This window comes from Thunnus albacares, chromosome 9 (genome assembly GCF_914725855.1).
Source record: "Thunnus albacares chromosome 9, fThuAlb1.1, whole genome shotgun sequence".
Taxonomy (NCBI): Eukaryota; Metazoa; Chordata; class Actinopteri; order Scombriformes; family Scombridae; genus Thunnus; species Thunnus albacares.
The window spans coordinates 33,256,293-33,283,382 of NC_058114.1; the positions used below are offsets into that span (position 1 = coordinate 33,256,293).

The following is a 27,090-nucleotide window of genomic DNA, read 5'->3' on the forward strand; positions in this document are numbered from 1 at the left end:
GCTAATACAAGCTGGTTTGTTGCTTAGTCTCCTTAGCTCTAAAGTCTTGGCGACATCAATAAGGAAATAAAGTATATATTATATGTTAGTTCAGTAAATCTGCAGCAGTCAGCATGGCACTGCTTCCTACAGCAGATCTGAAAGTTACGTTTTTACTGACTTTTACTTACTTATCGAAGGTACAGATCATGTTGGTGTTAACACTGATGATGTATGAAGATGAGCAGAAAGTAGTTGACGTAGTTGCAAAGCAGCAACTTGAGTGCAAAACTTTCATCTATTGATTGCTAACTCAGAGGAAACTCATGCATCCTCCAGACACCTTCTATAATCATTTTTTAAGTCTGTCAGAATAAGACTGATGAGTGGTACACTAATGAGCTCACCTTTAGAAATTAGGGAAACTCACCAACCCACACTTTGTCATGTAGTTTGGTAAAGGTGCCTCCTGTCATGTAACTAGGCCAAGAACCCCACAGAAACTGAAATACTGAAGGCACATATTTTACTTGGTGTTTTTAGACTTTACCCTTGTCCTGTGAGGACCAGTGGTGGAAAAGTATTCATATCCTTTACTTAAATAAAAGCACAAATACAGCAACATAAAAATACTCCATTACAAGTAAAAACCCTGCATGAAAAATCCTAGTTAAGTAAAAGTACATAAGTAGGCTGTTATGCGCTTGATGTAGTATTGCAGTAAAAGTAGTGGTTTGGTCCTTCTGACTGATGTATTATTATATGTCACATCATGAGATAAGTAATACTGAAGCATCAGTGTGTTTACCTTGTGAAGTAGCTGGATTCGCAAGATCACAAGAGTGTGTGCATGTACATACGGCAGAGGGAGGGGGGGACTGACTGGGAGTGAGAGATGCTTTGCTGAAACATGGTGCGTTAGAGATCTTTTATGTAATTAGGAGAAGTGTAAGCTAGAAAAAATACCTGTCATAGTGTCACACCACAAGCATGCGCGTTAGCATGCAGGCGTGAGCACCAGGATGTTGACTACAGCTTATTTAATGACCACAGGTGTCACTAATGAGAAGGAATTTCTGATTCCTACATATAGAACCTTTAATCATACATTTCTCTTTAAAAAAAAAAAATGTTTGTTTGTTTTTTGCTAAAATGCTTAGTTTTTTAATTACTTTATTTTTGATATCCAATAATATTTCATATAAAATGCAGAATAAATTTGATGTAAATCTGTTTTGAATTAATGGCAGCAGATTTTTTAAATATTTTTTCAAGAATTGTCTCTTCTTTGTTATATTCTACCAAGGCTAGGCTACAGGCTACTGCAGAAATGGAAATAAAATGTAAAAGTGGTGCACATCACAGACACAGATTTCCATTATAGTGACAGGCCTTTTTTCCCAGACACTGTCAGGGTAAATTTTACATTGCTTGCCTCATTACTGATTAGACTGTAATAAAATCATTATTATGTTCTGTCCAATTGTCTGTACGCATTTGTACAGTTGGGGTATAATGTTCCATAGTAGCATAAATCCAACAATCACTGTGAGAACACATGGCTTGTATTTTTAAAGGTGTATTGTGAGTGATGTTGATGTCCTCATGCTTGCACATTTCTGAATGAAATCAGACTATATCAGACAGACAGACAGTTGTAATTTCAGCTGTGGTGCACAATAATTACACAGCTTGTACAAAATAAACCCGCACCTCGCTATCTGTACATTGTGTGCATATGTGTGTGAGTGTGTGTATTTCCAATACAAAACATCCAATTCATACATATACTTGTAAACATATCAAAGTACCAACCCACCCCACCCCCAAACACATACACTACAACTACACACACACACACACACACACACACACACTTCACTTGAACACACACAGGAATGCAACGCAGAGAAAAATACCCAAATTCCCAAGGAGAAATTTGCACACGTTCATATTCAGGAGAGGAGGAAATGATCAGGCTGTGGAAATGTCAGAATCAATCAGCCAATCCTGGACAAGAACAGAAACCCCCATGGTCTGTGAGGCTGACAAGAATGAGAGAGAGTAAGAGAGGGAGAAACAGAGAGAAATAATTGCCTCAGCATAGTTGAAAAGATTTTTTTTTTCAGAAAATCACAGATAAAGAGAGAGATTGTAATTACCTTAGCTGAGTTTGAAAGTGAGAAAGAGACAAAGCAAAAGCGAGAGAGAGAGAATAATACTGAGACCTCTTACTACGTGACTGTGTTTCTGTTTAGCAGTACTCTACTGCCCTCCGCTGGACTGATTCACTCCTGATAGAACTCCATAAAAGCCAAATCAACTTCTTCAAGTGTGTGGATCTCTACTGGAGGGATGAACAGCATTCTAGCAAAAGATATTTTGTTATTATGCTTTTATTTGTTGTTTTAATGATGGTGGTGGTGAGCACTGTCATTATTCTGAAATCTCTCATAGGTGATCAATAGGTGATCAATTGAGATCTGCTGACTGTGACAGCCATAGCATATGATTCACATCTTTTTCATACTCATCAAACCATTTAGTGAAGCCTTGGGCCCTGTTGATAACAGCATTGTCATTCCCACAGCATAAAGATGATCACTCTGAATTGATTTGCAGTGACAGTATGCTTCATTTCAAGGAAAATGTACATTATTCATAATTTCCCTAGAAGTCTCCGGGAAATAACCATGTAATTTCAAAATAAAATAGACTTCCAATTAATTCTGATATTGCAAACATGTAAAACATGTCTACAGGAAACATACAATTTGATATATATGAAGAATAATGATTCCAATAATAAATAATGAATGAATGATGAACTGAGAAAATAGATTATATAAACTCAACACAACTAACCTACCTAACAAAAATACCAGCTTCAGGCACTTGTCTCTATTTTTCCTATAATAAGCACCTAATTACATACCTCTTTCTAGCAAGCTTTAAAGAAATGATTAGGGAAATGATTGGAGAATGGAGGAGTTGACTTTTCCTCCATTTAGTTTTAAGTACTTTTACAAGTGGAATAGAAAATAACTCTTGTGCTTCCATTTCCTCAGAGAATCAGAACAAAGACATTTGCATACAGTCTTTTACTAGTGGTGGGGCATTGCAAGCTTGTGAACAGGGTGCAAGAGAACAAGTGGACCCAAACCATACCAGGAAAATGCCCTCAACAGCATGAAAGAGCCACCAGGTGCCCTCACTGTAGGGATCAAACATTCATGCCAGATGTGCACAGATCAATTTTTGTGACTGAAGCCATCCATCTCCCAGTAATGTAACTAATAATAAGTAATGAAACTGTGCCACCAAGACAGGAGTATGGTATGAACCACTGTCCTCTGGTCAGATCTAACATTGCTGTCCCTGTAAAAGGGTTGAGATCTTAATGCATATACTGTGAAGCATTCCTGCTCCTCAACTCATTATCATGAGTGACTAACCACAATCAACCCTCCATGTTTAATTATAACACACTCCAACTCCATTTTATTTTCTGCTGTTCATTCTCACCATACATACATTCTCCATACAACCAATTTGACAACTCAAGAACAATAATGAAAAAGTATGGATGGCAGTCATGATAAGAGCTGGTGAAATGCTCTAAATGTTAAGGATGAGAGCTTCAACGCTTCCTCTCCTGTTCAGTCAGGTGTCCCGGCACAGGGAGGACTGCTAAAATGAGCTACTAACAGGCCATCTCATAGGCTAAATGCCAATCAACAAGATGCAGGCCTTATCCGAACCTGAACCTAATTTGTGTTTTGTTTGGTTGTCAATCTCAAGAGGGCAGGTCTTATTAATATGAGCTGGCCACTAGGCAAGAGACACTAGGACTGAATCCAAATGTCCTCCCTCTGGTCATGTGGATTGACTTCTAGTGGACTTCAGTTGTGCGTACTATGACATGTTCACCGTCATCACATCAAAACTGCAAGGGGGGTTGCCCAGGAAGGGATATAATGTGCTCTGAGACAGGACTTCAGACCTGTGTTTCCATGGAGATTAATTAAAATTTATGACGCTGTAACTCATTTTAAAGTGTTTTTCTGAATAGATCTTAATGGTTTGATTTTGGCAACTTTTGCATTATATGTGCAGGTCTGTTGCTTTACACAGTTCAGTGTGATTCATCCTTTGAACGGCTAAACACTGCTAATGTTAGTCCATATTGACATTAAATCCTCAGCTGAGGACCTTCACATTGTGGATGGACAAACACCAACCTTTGCCCATCTAGTTTAGTAGATAATAATAAACAAATCCACATTATTAAGCCTATAGGAATATTATTCTGCGTATATTACCTGACTCCATCAATTAACTTGTAAGCTACAACAAAAATGAAAAAGCAAATATCATCAAAAATAAACATTTTACATAGCCTATTATCATTATTATTTTAATTATGGATAATAATAATAATAATAATAATAATAATTAGTATTATTATTTTCTTTTACATCATCACTTCCATATTGCTGCAGGATTATGGATAATTTTCTGAGTGAAGTCTGGTGAAGTCTGTACCCCAAGCAGACTCTCTGGAAGTCTGCAGAAAGTCCGCTTGAGGCCCCTTGTGGACTTGATGAATTGTGGGTTTGGACAGACAAAACAAAACAGTAGAGGTTATGAAGGAAGCTTCTGGAAAGTTTTTACACAGAAGTCTGCAGTGCAGATGTATGATGATAGAGCAGAAAACCACTGGACTACAGGACAGACTGTTCATTGAGTCATAACTGGTGAGGTTTAAAGCTTTCAACACAACCATCTAGTTTGAGAAAGTATTTTCCCAAGCACTCAATATCTGGGGATCTCTTGGTAACTGCCAAAGTACCCTAATGGGACACTGTCATGCTTCATTTCTGCCTTAGTGTCACACCAGATTGGCCCTCTGATTAGCCTGACCGCCCCTGAGGTGCAGCTGTTACCCAAACCCTGCTCATGGAAAAGATCCATTTTCATCCCTGTCCCTCACAGACTCCATGCAGCCACTTGAGACCAGTCCCGTGATATGATGGACTATAACTACTCAGACAAGAAAAATGACACGCATCAGCCAGATGTTGGTACTGCAACATACCGTTTTACATTTTGGCCAGACAGGAGGAAATCCTCTTGACTGAAGTGATGGGAGGGATGCTGGGCCAAAAATGAAAATGAAAATAACAAAAAAAAAAAAGAAGGATGCCCCAAGACTTGAAAACATCTTTTCTGCAGACCTCCTCTGGATCTTTGGATCATTTTTCTGCAGGGAGTTGCTGCCCTTTAGCCACAAGAGCATTAGAGAGGTCGACCACTGATGTTGGGTGATAAGGTCTGGCTTGCAGTCAGTGTTGTCTGTGCAGGCCAGTGAAGTTCTTAAAGTTTTTTCTTGTGTTGAGGACATCTTTGAATAAACTACACGGATTGAAAAATGCAAGTGAGCTGTAAAGTGCATACCATGAGTCTCTCAAAGATATTAAAGAAACATAGAACAAAGTTCTCATGAGAGTTTTGTATTATTCATTTCCAAAATAACAGGAATTATCCTCTGCAGACCATGAATACCCACACTAAATTGTAGCTGTTTTGCACTGAACTAAGGTGTTGGATGGACAGTTCAACCAGTCATCACCATCTATATGCCCCCTTTACTGCTTGATGTTGGAAAAGACCTTGAATAATTAGATTCCTTACCCTTCCTTGCCCTTCCAGGATATGTAGCATGTTGTGACTACTTGTGGTCACAGTTAGGCTGAGCTGTTGTAAACTTGTTACTGTTGTGTAACTGACCTGTATCTGATGGGCACACATGGCTTCTCATATCATCTTTGCTGTTTAGTGAAAACAGCAGAAACACCGCAAGACAAAAGCAATACAACACACATTAGAAGTCGCTGCTCCTGGAGCAGCCTGAGGGCTGAGACTGGTGAGTGCAAAATACAGATAACCATCTCTGAAGAATCAATGGGAAAATAAGGGAAGGTATGAAACATCCATTCTTAGGTTGTTTTCCTTTGTTTCTGTGTTTCTTGTTTGTTTACCTTCTAACTATCTGAGTTTGTAGGTTATATATTTATAATCATTATTTTGTACCAGAAAACACTGGTTGTGATCAGTTATACTCTCCTCAGAATAGAATCAGTCTGCTGACAGGCTGCGCTCATATTTACACTAATGCTGAGGTATGATCATGATACTTTCTTAACAATCTCTTTTCCACACAATATCATCATCAACAATTTACAGCTGAAAGAAAAATAATGAATAAAATAATTCTTACGTTTATAAAGATGGCTAGTATAATTAAGTACTTAAAAATCATGAATGAAACGTGACAAAAATGTCTAAATCTATTAAGGATTGTAAATTATCGGTCACAAGGAACCAGCATCTGTCCTTCAAACATTTATTTCTTACATTTAATCAATAAAATAGAATTAATGAGTGAGATACTTGTGACCTTTCCCTTTATATTTACATCAAAATCCTATAAATAATTAAGGTAACTTGACTTTACTTGACTGTTTAACTAGATTTTTGACACTTTTAAACTGGATTTTAAAAATGTAGTTTTTTTTGTTGTTTTTTGTTTGTTTGTGTGTTTGTTTGTTTTGTTGTGTTTTTTTTTTTTTTTTTTTTTTTTTTTTTGCTTTGTCAAAGTGAAAACCTACTAAATCTGTGAAACCAAACCAGCAAAAGAAAAAGATGGGACCACTGTTTCCTGATGATAAATAATAAAACAGAAAAAACAAAGTCTGTCAGCAGACAGGTTACATAAGCCACCACTTAGTTTTAGACAGTGGTCTCATTGTCCCAAGTTTTTTTTATTTATTTATTTGTTAATTAACTTTTTGTTCCCATCAACTCACTCACACTTTGCTGTCAGCGCTGTATGTCTGCAAACTGATATTGTGTAATACTTATATAACAGATAGGATGAGGGGTGTATAAGATTGTGTGTGTGTTGTTTGTATGATGTGAGAGGGGGTCTGCTGCTCTGTCAGCTTGCATGAAGAAGCATAAACACTGGCAGCTTTGTGCTTCAGCGGTGTGTCAGTATTTATCCAGGAGGACTGGGGAGGGGGGGGGTTGAGGCTCCTCTAGTGAACAATAATACTGACAACATGCAGAGCAGGCTCGCTGGTATACAATCTGCTGTGTTTCTTCTGATAACTGTGTACATGCAGTTCTGACAGGTTGCTTTGCTGTTTCTAAAGTGGGTCTGCACCATTATTAGTACATGCTAATTGAGTATAAGTATATACGGTCCATAATGACGGAGAGAAAAGAGCCTTTATGTTTGCTGCTCCCTCTGAGTGGAACGTGTTTCAGTCGGACATAAAAGGTAAAGAATTCATCTCCTACTGTGCAACATTTGGAGGTGAGGGGATCTACGGTAGCTGTTTTCAGCCTCGTGAATCTAGAGTTGCAAAGTGAGTGCAGCTATTTCCAGCTAAAAGGTTTCTGGAATTAAAAATCCCAATCATTTTTCATGAATGCATAAAGCTCTCTTGGTTAAATCATTAGTACAAAAGCTGGACAAATGTGTTAGAAAATATCTGGTTCTTTCATAAAAAGTCAAAGGTACAAGACTGCATAAGTAAAAATTTGGGGGGGGGGGAGTTATCTATGGTGCCAAAGGTGCATTTCAGCAAGAAACAGCCAATCAATGAGTTTAAAATTCTGTCATGTATGTCGCTAACAGCAAGCAGAAGATACAGTAAAGATTACAGTGTTGAGGAAACTAATTTTACAATCTACAGAGTGACTCAGTTTACTTTTAATTTCTAGGACGAGGACTGTCAGCAGCTGTTTGACATCCTGGAGTTAGCATTAGCATTAGCCTGCTGCAGAGCCTCAATGGAAACTGAAGCAAAGTGCATCAAATTGTTCGTTCATCCACAGGAAGCTGTACTTTTGAGGGTCATCTTTCTCTGTATTTTTCTTTTTCTTGTTGCATGTCAATATTGGCTCAGTGTGATTCTGTAAAGATTATTGCACTTCATGTATTAACTACGATAACTTTATTTAATGTGTTTGCTGTGTGTTTGTTTATATATAATTTATCACTAGGATTAGCTTAACATGTATAACAGACACTTCCACTTCTGTCCTGACATTGAACATACGGCTATTTCACAAACAGCTGACCACCTAGTCTCAGAATGCAGACAGCAGGTAGCAGCAGACGCACAGTGACCTGTGATTATTTACAGGTCGTTGTAAATAATCACATAAAGTCCTCCAAAACAGAAGCAGACTGTATCAGACACTGCTGGTATAACATTGCTTTATATAGCATAACTACTGTCTTTGCTCCGGAGCGAATGTGTATGGAGGGGATACACAAATGTTGTTTTTGTAACGACCGCCTGCATAAACTGCTGATATTGATCAATTTTATATTGTCTTTCTGATCTTAAGTCTGTTTTTAATCCTCGATTATCGATTTCAGATTTTCCTCATTGTTACAGAGTGCTACTGAATATAGTCTCTTCCACATAGAGATGCACAGAAATATAAAATATACTACTTTTATACTTTTATAGAAGCATTTATAAACTGCATCACTGAGTTCTAAATCAAATCACGTCACTTGAACTGAGATTGGCGTTGGATGCCGTTCTTTCAAATATAGTCTGCAATGAATCCAGATAGCTGCCACAAAACTGTGTGCCAGTGCACACAGTCCAGAGGTGTTCATTTCAAGTTCCTCACAGATGTTTCTGTGTTTTGATTAACTTTGTGAGCTCCACTCTGCAGTGGGTGACCTGCTGGGATCTTACAGGTCCACAAAGACTCCACAAACAAACAAAACAAGAAAAAGCAGAAGCGAGCTGGGACTGAAAATATTCTGTAGGTATATAAATGCATAGAAAGAGTCAAATTTTCCTGGCTTATGAGCAGGTTTATGATGTAATTTTTCATTACAATTTTTTTTATAACACTGTTACTTTTTTTTTTTTACATTTTATGCCTTAAATCTTGATACTGCAGAGCTGCTGTGATGCTGTAAAGAACCCTTTTCAAAAAGGTTCTCCGTAGACTAAAATGTAGCTTAAATGGTTCTTCTTTCAACCTTGATGGCGCTAATCCTCCAAAATATTTTGACAATATCTCTGCGCACCTGCATGTGTGACAAGTGTGATGGAGGAAAGTACAACTTAAAAACAATGAGAAGAAGTCCCGTACACTGTCTCATTTACTGCTGAATTAGGTATATGGGCAGCATCACAACACTTTGAACTTACATTACATAAAGAAATACTTACATAAATTAGAAAGATACATAATCACACAATATAACAATGACAATAAATCTTAAGCCGCATCCATGTAACCCAAAAGCTCTCCAAGGGCCAAAAAAATAGAAAAAAAACATGTAAAATAATAGCAAACATTATTCAAGGACACAGTAATCAATATTTCCACAAAAAAAAACTCTCTGATGAACACATATCTGATGACTAGTGAAGGACTATCCTTTATACCACAAATAGATTTGGCTTAAAAGTGGATCTGTGTAGATGTTTTAGGCAAATTAAACAAAGATTTTTTTCAGATAACACACTTACCTCACTGTCAAGACTACATCATATACCCCATTTAAGCCTAAGAACACTTTCTGTGCTAATGCAACAAACTCTTCAATAAATACATTTTGTAGAATTGTGGAGCCGGAGGTCATAAAAATGCATGAAAACCCCTATTATTTCTCTGAGAACCAATTTAAAGGTGAAAAAATATCATTAAAAGAGTTGACAACTGATCAAGATATTGTGATCAAACCTGCTGACAAAGGAGGTGTGATCTGTATACAAGACAGAAAAATATAAACCAGAAATCTCGTCCCAGTTGCCTAATGAGTCCTGCTTAAAAAACTTCCTTTAGATCCTACATTGTCACTTCTAAAAGAGATCCACACTTTCCTAGTTGGATTTCTAAATCTGAGTTTGACTTTCCTTTTTTTCAACATCCAGTGTTTTATACACTCCCTAAACCACACCAATCATTAACAAATCCCCCGAGTCATCCCATAGTGGCACAAAAAAATTCACTACTAGCTCCTTTTTCAGAATTTGTTGATTTCTTTATTAAACCAGCTGTGCAGACACTGGCAGTCTATAAAAGACTCTACAGACTTCATAAATAAAATCTCTTCTGTAACTGATCTCCCTGAGAACGTTCTTCTACTTCTACGCTCTTCTACATTAGATGTGGCTAGTCTCTATACAAATATACCACATGATGAAGGCTTACAATCGTTAAGTTTTAACTGAAACCAAGCAGAAAATCTCTCTGACCAGTTTATCATTGTCTTGGCCACCTTTGTCATGAAGTACAATTATCTCAGTTTTGACAATGATCTCTGGGACAAGTACAGGCTCAATCTGTGCTCCTAACTATGCCAATTTATACATGGGATTTTTTGAAAGAATTTTTACTTTCCACCCACATAAAAATAGGCATCTTCCCAAAATATTACCGATTCATTGATGACATTTTCTGCATCTTTCAAGGTCATCCAGAGGAGTTGAATCATTTTGTGCATTTGCTAAATGGCTTCAAAAACAATATTCAGTTTACCTGTGAGTTTATCAGAGAGAAAATACATTTTCTTGAAATGTGGGTTATGATTGATAATGAGGGGCTGTCTACTTTGCTATACTGTAAAGAAACTGATAGAAATACCCTGTTATTGGCTACTAGTGCACATCTCACTCCACTTAAGAAGGGTCTGCCCAAAAGCCAGTTTTACAGGCTGAGGAGATTATGTCAGACCATGCAAGACTACAGAATTTCTCTCACAGGGATATCCCTTTGATTGGATAGAACAAGCATATAACTCAGTTCTAGAGAAATCTCATTTCGACCTGTTAAGCAAGAGCCAGAAAAAAAAGAAACAATTTTCAGCTACATGTATAACCACCTATTCTCCTTAATGTCATTTTGTAAGGTCAGTTTTTATGAAACACTGGCACATATTAAAATCAGACCCTGAGCTATCTCTATTTTTTAACAACGTACTTTTGTTTATATGCATACGTGGGCGAAATTGAAGAGATCATTTAGTTCATACAAATTTATCCCATTAGAGAACTCAGAACAGCTGGGTGCAACAAACTCTTTTATGTCCTCTTGCAAACATTAATTACCAATGTGGGAACTGTGCTCAGTGCCACAACACTGTCAAAATGGCAAATTTTTATCTCCCCCTCACAGGAAAAAAGTTTCCTATCAAGAGTGTCATCACATGCACGTTCACTCATGTCATATATATGATATGCTGCCCATGTGGTCTTGCTTATAGGCTAATGGTAAAACTACCAGAAAATTAAAACAAAGAATATGCAAAGAATATATATTCTGATTATTCACATTATTGTCCTTGTCTTCCAAGGGACCAAACGATGAACTTCTTCTTTAAGTTATGTTGTAACTTTTAGAGATTTGAATATTTTTCTTAAAGGTCAGTCACGTTGAATGCTACATTTATTATAGAAATAGCCTACCTACCCCAGTTGGTGTATTCTGGAGCTGGGTATTAACAAAAAAGTATAAATTAGTCTTCCCTTTTCTGCAATGCCTTTATTAATATTCACATTTATTCAAATCCCTTACAGTGTTTTTTGAACAACATATGGATTGATTAATTCTATTGGTCCTATACCTAGCCTACATAATGTTTCTTTTACTATGGATGTTACTGTATAGATTCACTGATGAATTGGCATTCATGCCCTTAGTGTTATTTATTTATACTATTGTACATCTTTGACTAGCAACTATCTAATGCCATCTTTTTGACAAATTGAGACTCCCCCCCCCCCTAATTTACCTTCCCTTTTGACTTTTCATAGCATGAATTTAATATGTTTGATAACACTCTAAGATTTTCTAATGTTGAGGTTTTGTCTTGAATCAATGTGACTAATCAAATTACCACACAGTGAATCTGTATTCTGTATCTGTATTCTAGCACAGAAAAACTACACACATTGCCTACAGAGAGTGGGAGGAGATGGGGTGTACTGGACTTGGCAGTCCATTTTCTTTAAATTCTCTCATAGGATAGTGGGCGGTGAAGAGGCAGACAGGAAGCATGGGGAGAGAGAGATGGGTATGATATGCAACTAAAGTCCCTGGCTGGAACTGAACCAGAGACATGCGCAGTAGCTATTTGGCTACCTGGTGCTGCCAAAATCGATAGAATTAAAGTTTTTTAAATTATCAAACTCTGTTATAGAACCATCACAGACCTTGGGCTTCAAGTTACAATTGTATTTTATTGGCTTATCTTTTATTCATTTATTACAGGGACGATGTATATTAATTAGTGATTATGTGCCAGTGTTCTGGTCTGTATAATCTCTGGACATACAGTATGTTACATAATAACCCTAAAGAAGAATGTAAGATTAAAACGAAATCTTGATTAATCATTTAAAAGTCAAAACGAACTTGCCAAATGCCAAATTAGTCACTTGCGTAACTAGCTTATTGTTCTAGTCTGACAATAACACAAATCTAATAATTCGACCAGTATGATTTATCTATCCATTACGTGGGTGAGTCCATGCTGATCTAGATTTTTCTGCTGCTCCTTTTATTCCCAACTGATCCCATACAGGTCTGACCAGGATAAACCAGACCCTAACCATAAACACACACGAGCGCACACGCTATAAAAGCCAGTAACCGCCTCCGTGCTGGTGGAGTCATGACGGAGAGCGGCGGGGCTCTGGAGCGCCTGAGGTGAGTACATGCGTAAAGACGCACAGTAGCTGGAAACTGGACTTTAGAGCAGAAGCTTCAACACGGTATGGAGAGGTGTGTTTCGGACTGGATTTAGCTAGTTGTTTTTAACAATAAGCCTGTATACTAATTTCATCATTGATTTGTTGAAAAAACGTGTCTTTAATTGATTCTTTATCTAATAGTTAATGACACTGAACAAATAAGTTTGCAAGTCTTATCACGGTTGATTTAATGATGTGAATAATATCAGATGAAGGGAGTGAATGAGGAACCAAGCCTTTTGTTGCGAATATGACTTTTTTTTTTTCTTAATTACATTACAATTATGGTGAAGGGAAAAACGTAGGTTGCATAATCGCTGTGTGGTTTGAACATTATGAGCTGCAGAATAGTTTGGTTATTTTCTCCTCTTATTGACAAGATCTGCAAAAGGAGAAGACTCTTAGTCATATGCTGACTGATCTATTCTCATGCTGATACCTTTTATTTGTGTGGAGACTTACTACAGGGAATGTTTATACCACAAGTCACTGTAGATTTCAGCACAAACAGCCACGATGAATCAGAGACTGCATTTTAAAACACTTCAAGTATTGACTTAAAGCTGTTAACCTTTTCTGACTTTTGAAATATAACCCTGCCTGTATTGACCTCATAACAGAAAGATGCAGGTTACCTGACCACCTGTACTACTGTTACTACTACTGTTCTTACTGTTCTCTTTCTACTACTGCTTGTGCTTCTGCTATTAGTATGTGTAAAATATCTTATTCATATAGCATGTCAATACAGTTAAAAAGTATTTATAACTGCAGATACATTAAAATATGAGCAATAAATGAACATGTGGCAAATGAATGACAGCCAATTACAAAGAAGAAAATGTATACAGTATGTATACTGTAGTTCAAGTATAAATAAGTCTTAAAAAGTGTAAGTGGCTTTGTTTTTGTGCTCTCATGCATGCACTACAAACCTGACAAGGGCCCCAACACAGTTATTGTATGAAATTCTTGGACTTGTGATGGTGTGACATTGTTCCCAGTTGAATCAAAGGGACAAAGAAAGCACTATAATCTACAATAAACTGAGTCCAAGGCTGTTGGAAGAGACAGAAAGGATCATGTGTCTTATAGCATTTATCAAAAAAATTTACATATCTTCTTGAGAAGTAAAGATTGATGACTGATGTGATATTATTATGTGGTCATTTATAGGATAAATTGAAATACATAAATATGTTATCAACCTCAGTGTAAATAAGACTAAAATTAGTTGATGGTCATTCATCTTGAATGCTACCTATGTTTCTGTGTTTATTTGATTATGTTCAGGGTCGGATTAACCCTCGAGGGGGCTCAAGGACAAAAATGAGATGTGGGCACCTACTCAGCACCCGTTTCTTCCACTCTGCGCATTTTGAGTCCTGTCCTTCAAAAAAAGATGATCAGGATTAGTCGTTAATGCGAGTGCCCTAAAACAAGATATATGTACGCTTAAGTGACAAAAGTCCTCTAGCTGCCGTAGTAATTATGATGGGAGCAAAAAGGAAAATTAGATGATGTTATTATAGAGCAACAAGGTTAGTATAGGGAGGAGGTTGGGGTGGGTTGATGGGTCAACAAAACATCAGACTTTTACACAAGAGATCACTGTTCCGTTCTTATCTCCAACCACTAGTCAAGACTGCTTTTTACAAACTATGACCACCCATTATCCACTAACCTTAACCACGTGGTTATTATTGTAACCATGATGATGACAGTTTCCTAACCTTAACAAAATACTGATTTTAACCCAAACCATGATCTTTCTCTAACCCTAACCAAGTGTTTTTTGTGCCTAAACCTAACCTTAACCAAAGCGTTGTCACATCATAAAACATATTTATTTTTTAACAGTGATGTGTAACTGTTCTGGAAGGCTCAGATAAATGATGTCATCCTAATAGTAGGGGTGCCACATCAGAAAACTTGTAGTGACTGAACTGTGAATGAAGGAAATTTAAAATGAGCAAAAATACCCTGGGGTTTGTAAAGGGTTAGATCAAACAAAACTCTTTTGGAATTAAGAATTGTTTTGGAAGCCATGTTAACAAGGCAGGATTGGAAAGTAAGCAACTGCCTAACCATGTAATTAACTGAATAAATTATAAACAGTGTGTTTGCTCATACAGTCTAGCATCTAGCATTTTATTAAATATTGTTCTAACTGGCTAATGCATGGAGAGAGGAAAAAATCGGGGGTCAATAGGGCCCACGACTTGTTTTTATCCCAGGGCTGTCAACTTCACTAGATTTGCTGTAAGTGAACAATAATAACTTTGATTCAGTGGTTGTCTACATGAGAACTGTACAACACTCCCCTTAGCCACAGACCTACTTGAAATCATAACTCATGATTTAAATCATGATCACAGTTCAGCTAAAAGGCAACACGCGTGTGAAATTTTACAAAATCATGGTGTCACGATTCGATTCAGAATTAAGTTTTGTTTCAAAAATCTATTTGCAATTTCATATATAGAGAAGGGGGCACTATTTTCAGGCACTTACTCCAGTGCACTGTATAACTATAATGAATTGCAACAAGAAATATAGCTAGCAGTTGGTCTAGATGACGATCACTGTCTGACCAAACAAGACAAAGACAGAAAAGTGTGTGAGAAGATGTATCTATTTTATTTTCAAAAGTGAACTCCATTCATGTGGAAGCATGTTACAGTCGCCTGCCTGTATATGAATAATGAAACACCTCTGGCTCACTGTCTTTTGTAGAAACAGTAGCTCAGTATGATGGGAAAAAATAGTACTGTTAGTAACATTAAGGGCCATATTTTCCTGAAATAGGCCATAGGTGCAGATCCAGGTCTTAATTCCTGGCACGTGGCACGTTTGGCTGTGAACAACATATTTTTGCAGTTTTCCCAACCATCAGCACTGGTGCACTCTGGGCTCAGCCAGGCGCAACGCGGAGGAGAGAGTGAATAGATTATCAGTGGGAGGAATGCATTATGTGCAGGTGGAGTCAGGACGGACTTCAATAATGATGATCACATGAGCTCCTCTCATTCCCTTTAAACACAGCACAGCACTGAAGTTCCAAATAATATTTGGGGTGTCATTCAGGACACCCCAAATATTAATATTCATCAATCCGTATATGCTGACAATGGCAGAATGAAAATGAAGCTGATGTGCTCTCATGTGTGCTGCTGCTTATTTTGTGCAAACAATTAATAAAGGACCATAAATCCTTTTAAAACTCCGCAATTGTACTCCTCCATATTTGAAAGTCCTCATTTATGCGTTTAAGTATATACAATATCCTTAAATAAACAGATATAAAATCAAGTTCTGTCACTGTTTCCTCCAAATATTTAAATGATGAATGAAGGTATCCACGCTGTGCCAACTGTGCATAAAGTAAGCAGGACTGTGTTTAAACCTATTTTAAAATGATTTCATGAACTTGTTTTATTTGTTCATGGATTTATTCAGGATGTTGATGTAGGCCTACTCTGTTTAGGAAGGAATGTGCACGGCACAGGACCTCAAGCTGTCAGAGGCTATTTTACACACTGATTACATGGATACTAGGGATGTGCAGAGAGCCCAGTATTTGTATTTGTATCTATATTTGTATAGGCAGCAAAATTATTTGTATTTCTGTTCAAATAAAAGTGGAAAGAGGCTTGGAAATCCTGTTTTTGGATTTATTACGCTTTTAATTTTAGAAAATTAAAGTGTTACAGTAAGTGTTCATGAATAAACTACCTTATGAAGGAGGTCCCCACACTGGGTCTCAAACTGGAGTCTCCCAGATCATACATGACTGCTGACTACTGAGCTAAAACTTTACTCATTGCCTCATTGCAGACAGACCTCTACCTATTTATACACCCATAACACAGAGACAGCACACCGTGTAACTTGTAGGGAAAAACTTCAAAAGCGATTATTGCTTTGCACTTTTCACTTCGCATGTGTCAGTAGTTCAGCTTTATCTCTGGGGAACACCCCCAACTCTGAGAGTGAGTTGGGGGCATCATGTAGCAGGTGGATGTGACTCCCCTCGTTGAGACCTGCTGATAGATGTAACAGTGGAGCAGAGGAGAGAGACTGAGATAGCAATGTAACCGACCTGCAGACTGGTATTTGACAAGTTTTTTTTTTTTTTTCCTGAAAACAAATAATTTTTTAAAATATTTGTACGAAATAAATATTCGTCAAAAACCCACTATTTGTGCTTTGCCGATAACAAATTTGTATTCTGGCACACCCCGTAATGGACACCTCCACACACAGACCTGATTACTGCAATATTTGGAGACTTGACTGTAAGTGGTAATTTAATTCTCTAAACTGAGTTTGAACTTTTGTGTAATAAAACTGTCTGGACCGTTTTAATGGAGCTCAGGACGCATCCTGAGGACCACTGCATTGCTTCAAATTATTTTACTGTTAAACTTGAAATCTGTGAGTAACAGTTTTCCAGTCTGATGTGTAGAAAATACAGAACATTAATTAATGTAGATCCTGAACGATCCTGTCGCCACGTGGGAAGATTGAAATAATTAATAAAGTTTCCTCTGCTGTGCCATCTGTGTGTAAAATGACTGTCTCTTAAATCAGAGACTACAGCTGTTTAATGGACATGGTATATATCCGACATTCTACAAGTTGTTGTGGGAAACGGAATACGACAGAACATATTTCTGAACTCTGGATCACCAGATAACGTTCATGTGGATGATTTTATTGGCAAGAATCTTCCATAAAAATTGTGTTTTGACTCTCATGTCAATCTGCAGTAAATGGAAAAAAAGTGTAGGAACCCAACTGAAATGGGCAAAACTTAATATAAATGAAAGGTGTTTTGTGATTTTGGAGATTTTCTCTTCTCATTCCTTTTTTTCCTCCCTCTTCCTCTTCAGGAGGTGTTGCTTCCCCTGCCGTAGACCTCACTGTCAGTTCTGGCCTCCTTGTTGCACTGGAGACAAAGTCATGACTGCCTTCAAGGGCATCTGGACTCAGGAGTTCTGGCGCTGTGTGGGGGCCGAGTTCTTCGCCATGCTCCTCTTCGTCCTGCTCAGCCTTGGTTCCACCATCAACTGGGGGGCTGTTGAGGAGGATCCCCCTCCCCGTGACCTGGTGCTCATCTCGCTCTGCTTTGGCCTGAGTATTGCCACAATGGTGCAGTGCTTTGGCCACATCAGTGGTGCTCATATCAACCCAGCAGTCACGGCAGCCATGGTGGTGACCAGGAAGCTCAGTCTGGCCAAAGCAGTCTTTTACCTGTTGGCCCAGTGTGTAGGTGCCATAGTGGGAGCCGCCATTCTGTTCGGGATCACCCCCGCCTCTGTGAGGGGGGGTATGGGGGTCACCATGGTAAGAGGAGAATGCATGTGTTTGACTTTATTTTAAAACATTATCATAGATTATTTCACAGTAATGCTGTCACCTTATTCATTCCTCTGTGATGGCAGATATTTATTTATTAGTTATATCATAATACTCTCTCTAAAGTCCCCCTCCACTCTAAAATGTGTTTATTCTTGTTCCTTCATTTGAATGTTTAAGCTTCACTGTGCAGAATGATGGATGTGCAGAGTTTGTTTTCACATTCATCTGCTGAAAGTGGAAGGTTTCTCTGAGTTCATTGAAAATCTGATTTAAGAGGTGGGCCTATGAGCATGATTGGTGACATCACAACTAGTTTTGAAGCCAGTCCTGATCCAATATTCAACACAAATGTGATATGGAAACTTGAAGCCTCCAATGCACACACAGTACACCGTGAATGGACTCTCGTGTCCAGCAGTTAAACTTCTGAAATGACATAGATTTGCATATTCATAGACTCTGTAATTTTGAATAAGGTAGGAGTAGATGCTATTTTTAAGAGTTTAACATGGTACAGACACACATTATTTTGTATATCTTTCTGGAGGTGACTGAGCCCTGATCCTAATTTCCAAAATAAATTCACTATTACTATTCTACACTATTCTTGCCTGGAGAAGGAGAAACTAAAAAAAGCGATTAATAGGATTACTTCCAAGCAAACACTTGCCATGAATCTAGTTTACCATCAATCAGCAACAGAGATTACTGGATAAAGACTTATTCTGTAATCTTGAAGTAGAATTTAGTGTAGAAAAGACTGTCTGGGGATGCCAAGGTATCCTTATAGTTATACTGGACACATGCCACATAACTGTCACCACATCATCTGTTTGATTCTGGCTCCAGACCCTTGTTGTCCAAAAATGCAGAAAAATGTATCTTAAAAAACGAAAGACTGTGTGCCTTTGCCAAAGTGGCTTGTAGAAATCACATTTACAGGTTATAGCCTTAAGCCAGAAAAATGCTGGAAAAAGCTGATAACTTGCCTGGAGCTATGAATGAATAAAGATGTTGTAGTAATATATTATAATAGAATATAATATAATTGAATTGATTAATTCAGAAGAATTTTCTTATGAATCTTGTTGTTTCTTGCTCCCATTGCTTCTCATCCAGCTGGTTTTCTATGGATTTACTGAAGAGGGTAAATATGTCAAAAGTCTTAAAATCAACACGATAATGTTTTCTTGATGTCACAAAGACCCCATTTCCACCTAGTATTAACATGTGATACCTATCTGGATGTGTTCCAGACGTGGTCCCACTGATCCCATACATGTTCAGATTACAATACGTTCTATGTGTGTTATAACCAGATACAGATCACATACTAGGAGTATTATTATTATGATGTATTTTTGTGCTGCTCATATTACTTTTGTAATTCCAATACAGGTGAACACGAACATCTCAGTGGGAAACGCGCTGGTTGTAGAACTTTTCATCACCTTCCAGCTGGTCTTCACTGTGTTCGCTACCTGTGACCACAAACGTAGTGATCTAAAGGGTTCATCTGCTCTGGCCATCGGTCTGTCTGTTTGTATTGGCCACCTGTTTGCTGTAAGTACCCACTTGTCCAGCTGTTACTATACATAGATACATAGAAATCAATAATAAAGCTATAAAGAGGAAGGGTGTTCAATATCAAAACCATCCATCACTGACACAAATGACTCAAAACACTGCACTCACACAGCAATCACAACAGCCCTGCAATAAACACTATTCAGTTTAGGTTGAGATTGTCTTAGAAAAAACATGTTTCTAACTAGCAAAGTGGGTCTTGCGTCTCCACTTGCTGGTTTGGTTCATGTATGTGCAGCAGTGCAAGGTGCAAAAAGGCTGAGTGAAGGTGAATATCAATCAGAGGGTGTGGTGATTAATAAATACACTCTCAGCCAGTCACATTACTGGTCTCATAGCTCTGAAACAGCCGAGCCAATCACAGTGAAGTATGACATTGACAGATCAACAAATGGAAAGAAGCTTATTCATATTTTTTTGTCTGAGTTGCAGAGCAGTATGACATGAACACACAGCACCATAAATCTGCAGCCAGAGAGAGATGGTGTGGGGTTTTTAACAGTTCATTAGTACAATGACGATAGAAAGAGTGGACAGTCGTGTGTAATGGCAATGCACTCTGGCGCAGAACTTCTTATATCAGAAGCTGCAGATTTATCAACATATCTGTCCTGCTGCCTTCAGATGCTGCAGAGATTTAATGTTAAAGTTCACTTAAAGTTACAGAGACGCTTTTCATACAGTATAAAGCAGCTGTTGACAGCAGATACTGTAAGAATCATCCACATTCATTTATGGATAAATGCAGACTGATTTACTGATGTGTTATTTTTGATACCAATTTAAATGCATCTGTACTGAGTGGGGATTGTTCAATGAAATTAGTTTAATTACATTTTGAGCATCATTCTGTTATTGCTGAGCATTTGCATCAGCAGCAGAATGATGTTGCACCAGAAACAAATGTGGTTCTGAGACGTTCTGAGAAGTTCTAGCACCCAGTTTTCACCAAAATACCAGAAACTTTTTGTTTTCTTTTGTGCTGCTTCATTTGAATTAACATCATTACTGCCTTTACTTTCTGAGAGATAACAGATAGCAGACATTATTAGACCAAAGACTTTAAAATAGGAGACTGCTGTTTGCTGTCCATTTCCCACCCATAGTCAAAATTGGTTTCTTTGACCAAGCAGTTCCTCTTTTATCCCTGAATGATGAAGTTTCTAAGTAATTATTTTAACCCATTTTAACCCATTTTAAGCATGATCTTTGTTCAGACCTTAACAAATAGTTTTGGTGGCTAAACCTAACCAGACCTTAACCATAGTGTTGTCACATGATACAACTCTAATATGAATATTTTCAAAATGATTTGGGAAGGCACTGACACCATTTCTACCTGTCCGCAGGGGCATCAGATCAGGAAAGGCTTAGCTGGATTATTTTGGAAGGCAATTACAAAAACCATGTTTTTGCTTTAGTTTGGAGGACTTGTTGCAACAATCTACTATTTACTGAATGTCTCACTGTCTTCAGATTCCCTACACTGGAGCCAGTATGAACCCGGCCCGATCCTTCGGCCCAGCCATGATCACATGGTGCTGGGAAAACCACTGGGTAACAAAATTTTTATTTTATTTCATTAAAAAGCTAGACACTATCAGTATAGATCATCTATAGCTGTGCAAAGATTGCTTTATACCATACACAGAACCTAAACTTCTGGATCCAACAGGATCTGAGTTATTCAAAATCAGAAAGGTTTTTTTTTGCCTAAAACACTTAACAGGAGATACATTTCATATAATGCAGTACTCATGGTGGATTCTCCCCGTTTTGAACAGTTGTTCAATGTCAATTTTCTGTTTGGCGAATCATTGATAAGTTTCAGTTGTCTACAGGTGTCTCTGTGTTCCACCAATAACAAAACTGGTTCTCTCTGAGTCACTTTCAACAACCAATATTTCTACAGAATCTCTGAGAATCTTTGAGATGACTCTTCATTGCTGGTATCCTGACATGTCATTAGTATTGTGTGTTTTCTTTCTGTGTTCACTCGGCTTTGATATTGTTTCTTGTTTGGATTTTGATCTTGGAGATTGTAGTAGTCTCATCTCCATCTTGTGTCATTTTCACATGGCATTGTCTGCTTTCACATGGGCTTCAAAAATATCTCTGTGGACATTTTTCTGTGTCTGTTTCATTTCCTGTGCCCTCTCAGTTGAAGCTTACCTACTGGCATCAAGTCATTTTTGCTGTGGTTGAACTGGATGTCGCTGTTGTTTCTCAGTTTTGGCCAGTATGATATGGATTGCCAGAAAAACCAGCTGTGGTACATGTTATCAGTAAGCTTGTTGCAGCAGCTCCTCTTAACTTGGCTGCTGTATCACTTTAATATACCATGAACTTCACAATTTAACAGAACTTTATGTGAGATCTATAAAAAAAAATCAGTTCACCACCAAGAACCATCAGCCTCCAGACAAACAGGACAGAAGAAAATCTGAGGAGAAACACTTGACTGGTCACCTAAAATATATATATATGTGTGTGTGTGTGTGTGTGTGTGTGTGTGTGTGTGTGTGTGTGTGTGTGTGTGTTTCAGGTGTACTGGGTAGGTCCAACACTGGGTGGGGCTCTGGCTGCTGCTCTTTATGAATACCTGTTCTGTCCAAACCCAGAGCTGAAGAAACGCTACTCGGAGGCCTTCATCAAGACACCTTTCACTGCAACTAAACACCGGCAGGATTCAGTCACTGCTCAGGAACCTCTTTTCACTGTCATGGACGTGGAGAGAGCTGAGAGGAAGGAAAGAGAGAGAGAGAGGGAGGTATCAGAGGAGGTGTTGTCCTCTGTGTGACTAGAGAGAGACCGATGTTCAGACTGCTGATCAACAGTCCATTCTGAAGGAGACGGACTTCCTGTAGACTGACACAGCAAACACTGACGAATGATGGAAGGAAGAAGGAAAAGAAATGCAAATGTATTTAATGTGTAACAAGACTAACAGAAATATTTGGGGTCCTTCTTGTGTTTGTCCTTATTTAGTAAAGGGCAGCACCAAGGTTTTGTGCCATTAAATGGAAGAAAAAGCTAAAAACTGTGTTCATGCAGTTTTCAGGGTGTTGCTGTTTAGAGGGGGGAATGGAAATGCATACAAATAGCCGCTGCACCTACAGTAAATGCATCACTGACAATGGGACCTTGCTGAAAGTGAGGAAATTGTGTCTAAAATTCAACGCACTGCAGCAATTTTTCAACGGAGACAGAGAGAATATTGGGAGAAGAAAGAGTGAGTAACGATAAGACAACTTTTTTCTGTCTTCAGCAATAGTTCAGACAATGAAAACACTTTTGTGACAACAGTACAGAATATTGGGACAAACTGAATGATTCATTATAAAGTAACTTTCAAGAGCTGCCCTTTCAGCACCACAACACAAAACAAAAGAGCAGCAATGTACCACTGTTATTCTTACATGATTTAACCTTTCTGATTCCCTTGAATATGTATATTTCCTGATGTTTAATGGCTCACAGCAGGCTCAGTCTGGTGTGTTATGATTGAAAAAGACTCATTAAGTATACAACATTAACTTATCATAACTCCAGGAGGCCTTTTTAATTTAACCACTGATCTTTTTTTTGTGCCGACAACATTAAGATATTGACCTAGTAATTCTGGACATATAGCCATTATTGTAGGTCAGTACGTGTCCTCTCTTCAACCAATAATTTGTGGTCCATAGCCGTGCTGCAGCCCTGTTGTAGATCCTTGCTACTACTGAAATGTTAAGTTTAGCCTGAGGAGGGAGGCAGAGAAAAGGTCTTTTTGCATGCTAACATAATTTGGTATGTTGTGACATCAGGCAAATGTTATGATCACAGGTTACCAAGCTAATATTTAGCCTGTAACATTTAGGATGCTACATAGTAGGGGTGTGCCCGAATACAAATACATTATTCGGCAAAGCACAAATAGTGGGTTTTATACGAATATTTATTTCATACAAATATTTAAAAAATTATTTGTTGAGGGTATTCCCCAGAGATAAAGCTGAGCTACTGACACAAGCAAAGTGCTCCCAAGGGACTCTCCATAACCTGTTGTTCCCCTTCTCCTTTCCACAAAGTTAGGTTGTAAAAAATAGGCAATAAATGAAAAGTGCAAAGCAATAACTGCCTTTGAAGTTCCTCCCTACACATTACACGGTGTGCTGTCTCTGTGTTATGGGTGTATAAATAGGTAGAGGTCTGTCTGCATGAGGTGATGAGTGAAGTTTTAGCTCAGTAGTCAGTGCAGTCATCTATGATCTGGGAGACTCCAGTTCAAGACCTGGTGTGGGGACCTCCTTCATAAGGTAGTTTATTCATGAACACTTATTGTAACACTTTAATTTTCTAAAATTTTAATATCCAATACTTGTTTGGATATTTTTTTCTTGACTGGCAATAAATTGGCACAACCAGCACCTGCCCAGCACAGCGCTCTGTCGGAGTTTCACTTGGGTGGTTATTCTGCTGGTACTCCCAGGCACTGTACAACTGGCAGTCCTCAACTTTGACCACTGCATGACCACCTGCCATAGTCAACAGTCAAATCTCTTCTCCTTAACTAGAAGAGTACAAGACACACACTGAGTTGTATATGAGCTTATACTTCTGCTCTTTATTGAAGTTTTCAATAAGATCCTATAATATTATTGTCAAAGGATATGACAAAAGTCCATGAACATATGCAGCGTAGATTGTCTATATGTATTATATTGAAATTTCTAATTTATGCTTTGAAAAGCATGATCAGCCATTACTGATGTTGAGATCAGCATCTGGAACATTATTATTATTGTCCTCTATTGGTAAAAACACAACAAGTAGTTACCATTTTGTTACCATAAAACCGAATTAAGTATGAAATAGTGATGTAAATGTGAACATTACTAAATCATTGCTACATTTTGGTTTGATGTATGTATCACAACTGTAAAGCAGGACTAGAATAAATAGACAATGCTCACAAAACCAACAAAGCAGATAACTATAATGAAGGTGTTGCTTATACCATTAAACTTTATATTGATAAGAAAAGATATTTACAAAATAACTGTAAATAATGACTTACAGTCCCAGGTTTGTTTTGGGTCATCATTTTGCTGCAGGATGAACACCTGATCAGCTGGGAGTAGACCAGAGGGGACTGCATGGCTCTGCGGGATGCTGTGGAAGCACTTTTGGACCAGGCAGCCAGTCGCTCTGTGCAAGTCACCAACTCTGGATCCAGCAAAAGAGTCCAGACCATCACACTACATCCTCCAAGCTTTTATACAGACTGAAGGTATGGAGGCCTACAGTTGTAGAGACACCTGTAGGAACTGTTTGTATCAATTTTCAAGGCTTCATTTACTTCCGTTTCTGCAGAAAAACTGTTGAAAAAGAGTTGTTTACACATTACTTGATCCCTAAATTTTATAACTCTGAAATTTACATTATTTTTCACATGTTGGTAACCTAAATGTTGTTTTAGCTCTGGCAGTTTACTGATTACCTTTCCACCATTTAAGGTTAATCACTGGACTTGAACTGCTTACATAGAATTCAGATTTGTGGATTTTTTCTGCCATCTCTGACATTAACACTGAGTTAGGAGGAGATCTGTTCATGGACAGTATGGAGATCTTTTTATGGTTGTCTGTAAAGTGAAATCACTGCGTATATGTAGTTTTTTTTAATGGTTGATAATGTAAGAAATGTGTATATTGTATAAATTCAGTCAGATGTCTAGCTCTCTACAGAACATACTACAGTGTATCTACATGAACCAGTCATAAAAATATAGCAGGAAAGCTTTAGTGGACTTTATTTCTGTCAGCACATCTTGTTTTTTGGTTGAATATAGATGTATTTCAGTGTGGTTATGATTTGGCAGATTGCTGTCCATATGAATACATGTTAGTGTTTGAGGATAAACTGAAGAGTGTTGAAGTGAGGATATAAACATATAAAATGTGCTGCAGATCCACAGAGTTTTGTTGCTTGTTTGTGTTTGAGTGAGAGAGTATTCAGGTCATTTGAAGACTATAGTCACTGAATGCTTTTTGTGTGAAAACAATGCAGATATGTCACAATTTGATCCATAATTGTCGCTGTTGTGTTGAGTGTGTGAAGACTCTTGAAGATGTAAACTCAGTGTTGAACCACACAGGTAACCAATTGTAAAAAACTGTATTGAAACTGAAAAATGTTACACATCTTTTTCATCTTTGTAATGCTCTAAATAAACTAAATAATGTGTATCATGCAAGCTAACATTTAATCTCAAAACTCAAGAACAAATTACATTAAATAAATACGTATATGAATGAATAAATGCTTGTTCCTGTGTTTTTGTTAGGCTAACTTCTTAAACTGACCAAACATGAATAATAACTTTCATTTCTACACACAAGTTGCACAGCGTTTCATGGTCAAATTTAATAACAGAATGAACACATGCTAGAACAGGAACAGCAGGGGTCGGGTTAGTTAGTTAAACTTTCTTTATTCAGGAAGACAGGAGAGACCTTAGAAGCAGTCCAATTATACAACATCAAAATGGCTCAGAGATTGTAATTCAGAGCACTTATGTGAGCATGTTCCACCAATGGATATGGCAAGGTTTAAGTGCAGGTGAAATTCCCTCATAATCTGTGAAAACATCCATCACACATATCTGTATGTGCTTCTGTCAACCAGCAGGTGTCACTAACAACCTATCTTGCTATGGTCCAAGAGAAAGAAAAACCAGCTGTCTGTGTGTGTGTGTGTGTGTGTGTGTGTGTGTGTGTGTGTGTGTACTGCAGTTCCAGTAGAGCTTCCATACTCCCTTGGCTATTTATTAAAATTTTAATCCTAATCGCTCCATTTAAATTAATTGGAGAGAATGAATAAAACAAACTCATTAAAACTGCACTGACCAGTCACACATTAAGCACTGAACAGTGTTATCAATCATAATGCCTCAGAACCTTTTATGTGTTTGTGTTGTTGTTTCTGTTCTTTGTCACTTGCATAGTGAATAAATTGGATCAACTTAACTGTGCATAATTTGAAACACCTTCTGCTGTTGCTGACATTTCTTATTCTCATTGCATAAAAGTCAAATATTTGGGCTGACCCACTTAAATTGCAGATATGGCTAAAAATATGTTTGTTCATATCTTATCCAGTTTTTGAATATGCTGTGTTTGTATATATTAATTAATATGAGTATGAACAATATGAATTACAGCTATGCAGCTCACGGGGTTAATGACACATCACATGCAATTTTCATTTTGCTTTACAAAATATTTTTTAAAAGACGTGGGCATTTACCAGGAAGATAGACACTGTTGAGTTGCATTATGGGAAATGTGGAAATGTAGGATCTAGTGTTTTTGGA

The 27,090-nt window shown here is 37.7% G+C and overlaps 1 protein-coding gene and 1 long non-coding RNA gene across 2 annotated transcripts; one reads left to right on the plus strand and one right to left on the minus strand.

The window, feature by feature from the left end:
• Positions 1–984: 984 nt before the first annotated feature.
• LOC122989687 lies at positions 985–25,677 on the minus strand. Its single transcript, XR_006405136.1, has 3 exons — positions 25,667–25,677; positions 9,231–9,246; positions 985–1,075 (listed from the first exon to the last, which is right to left on the minus strand). It is a non-coding gene; the product is annotated as an uncharacterized LOC122989687 (long non-coding RNA).
• LOC122989685 (aquaporin-4-like) lies at positions 12,635–23,686 on the plus strand. The gene is made up of 5 exons (XM_044362720.1): positions 12,635–12,735; positions 17,675–18,128; positions 19,542–19,706; positions 21,207–21,287; positions 22,276–23,686. The coding sequence occupies exons 1-5, from the start codon at positions 12,701–12,703 to the stop codon at positions 22,528–22,530; spliced, it is 990 nt and encodes a 329-aa protein (XP_044218655.1). The 5' UTR covers positions 12,635–12,700; the 3' UTR covers positions 22,531–23,686.
• Positions 25,678–27,090: the final 1,413 nt, after the last annotated feature.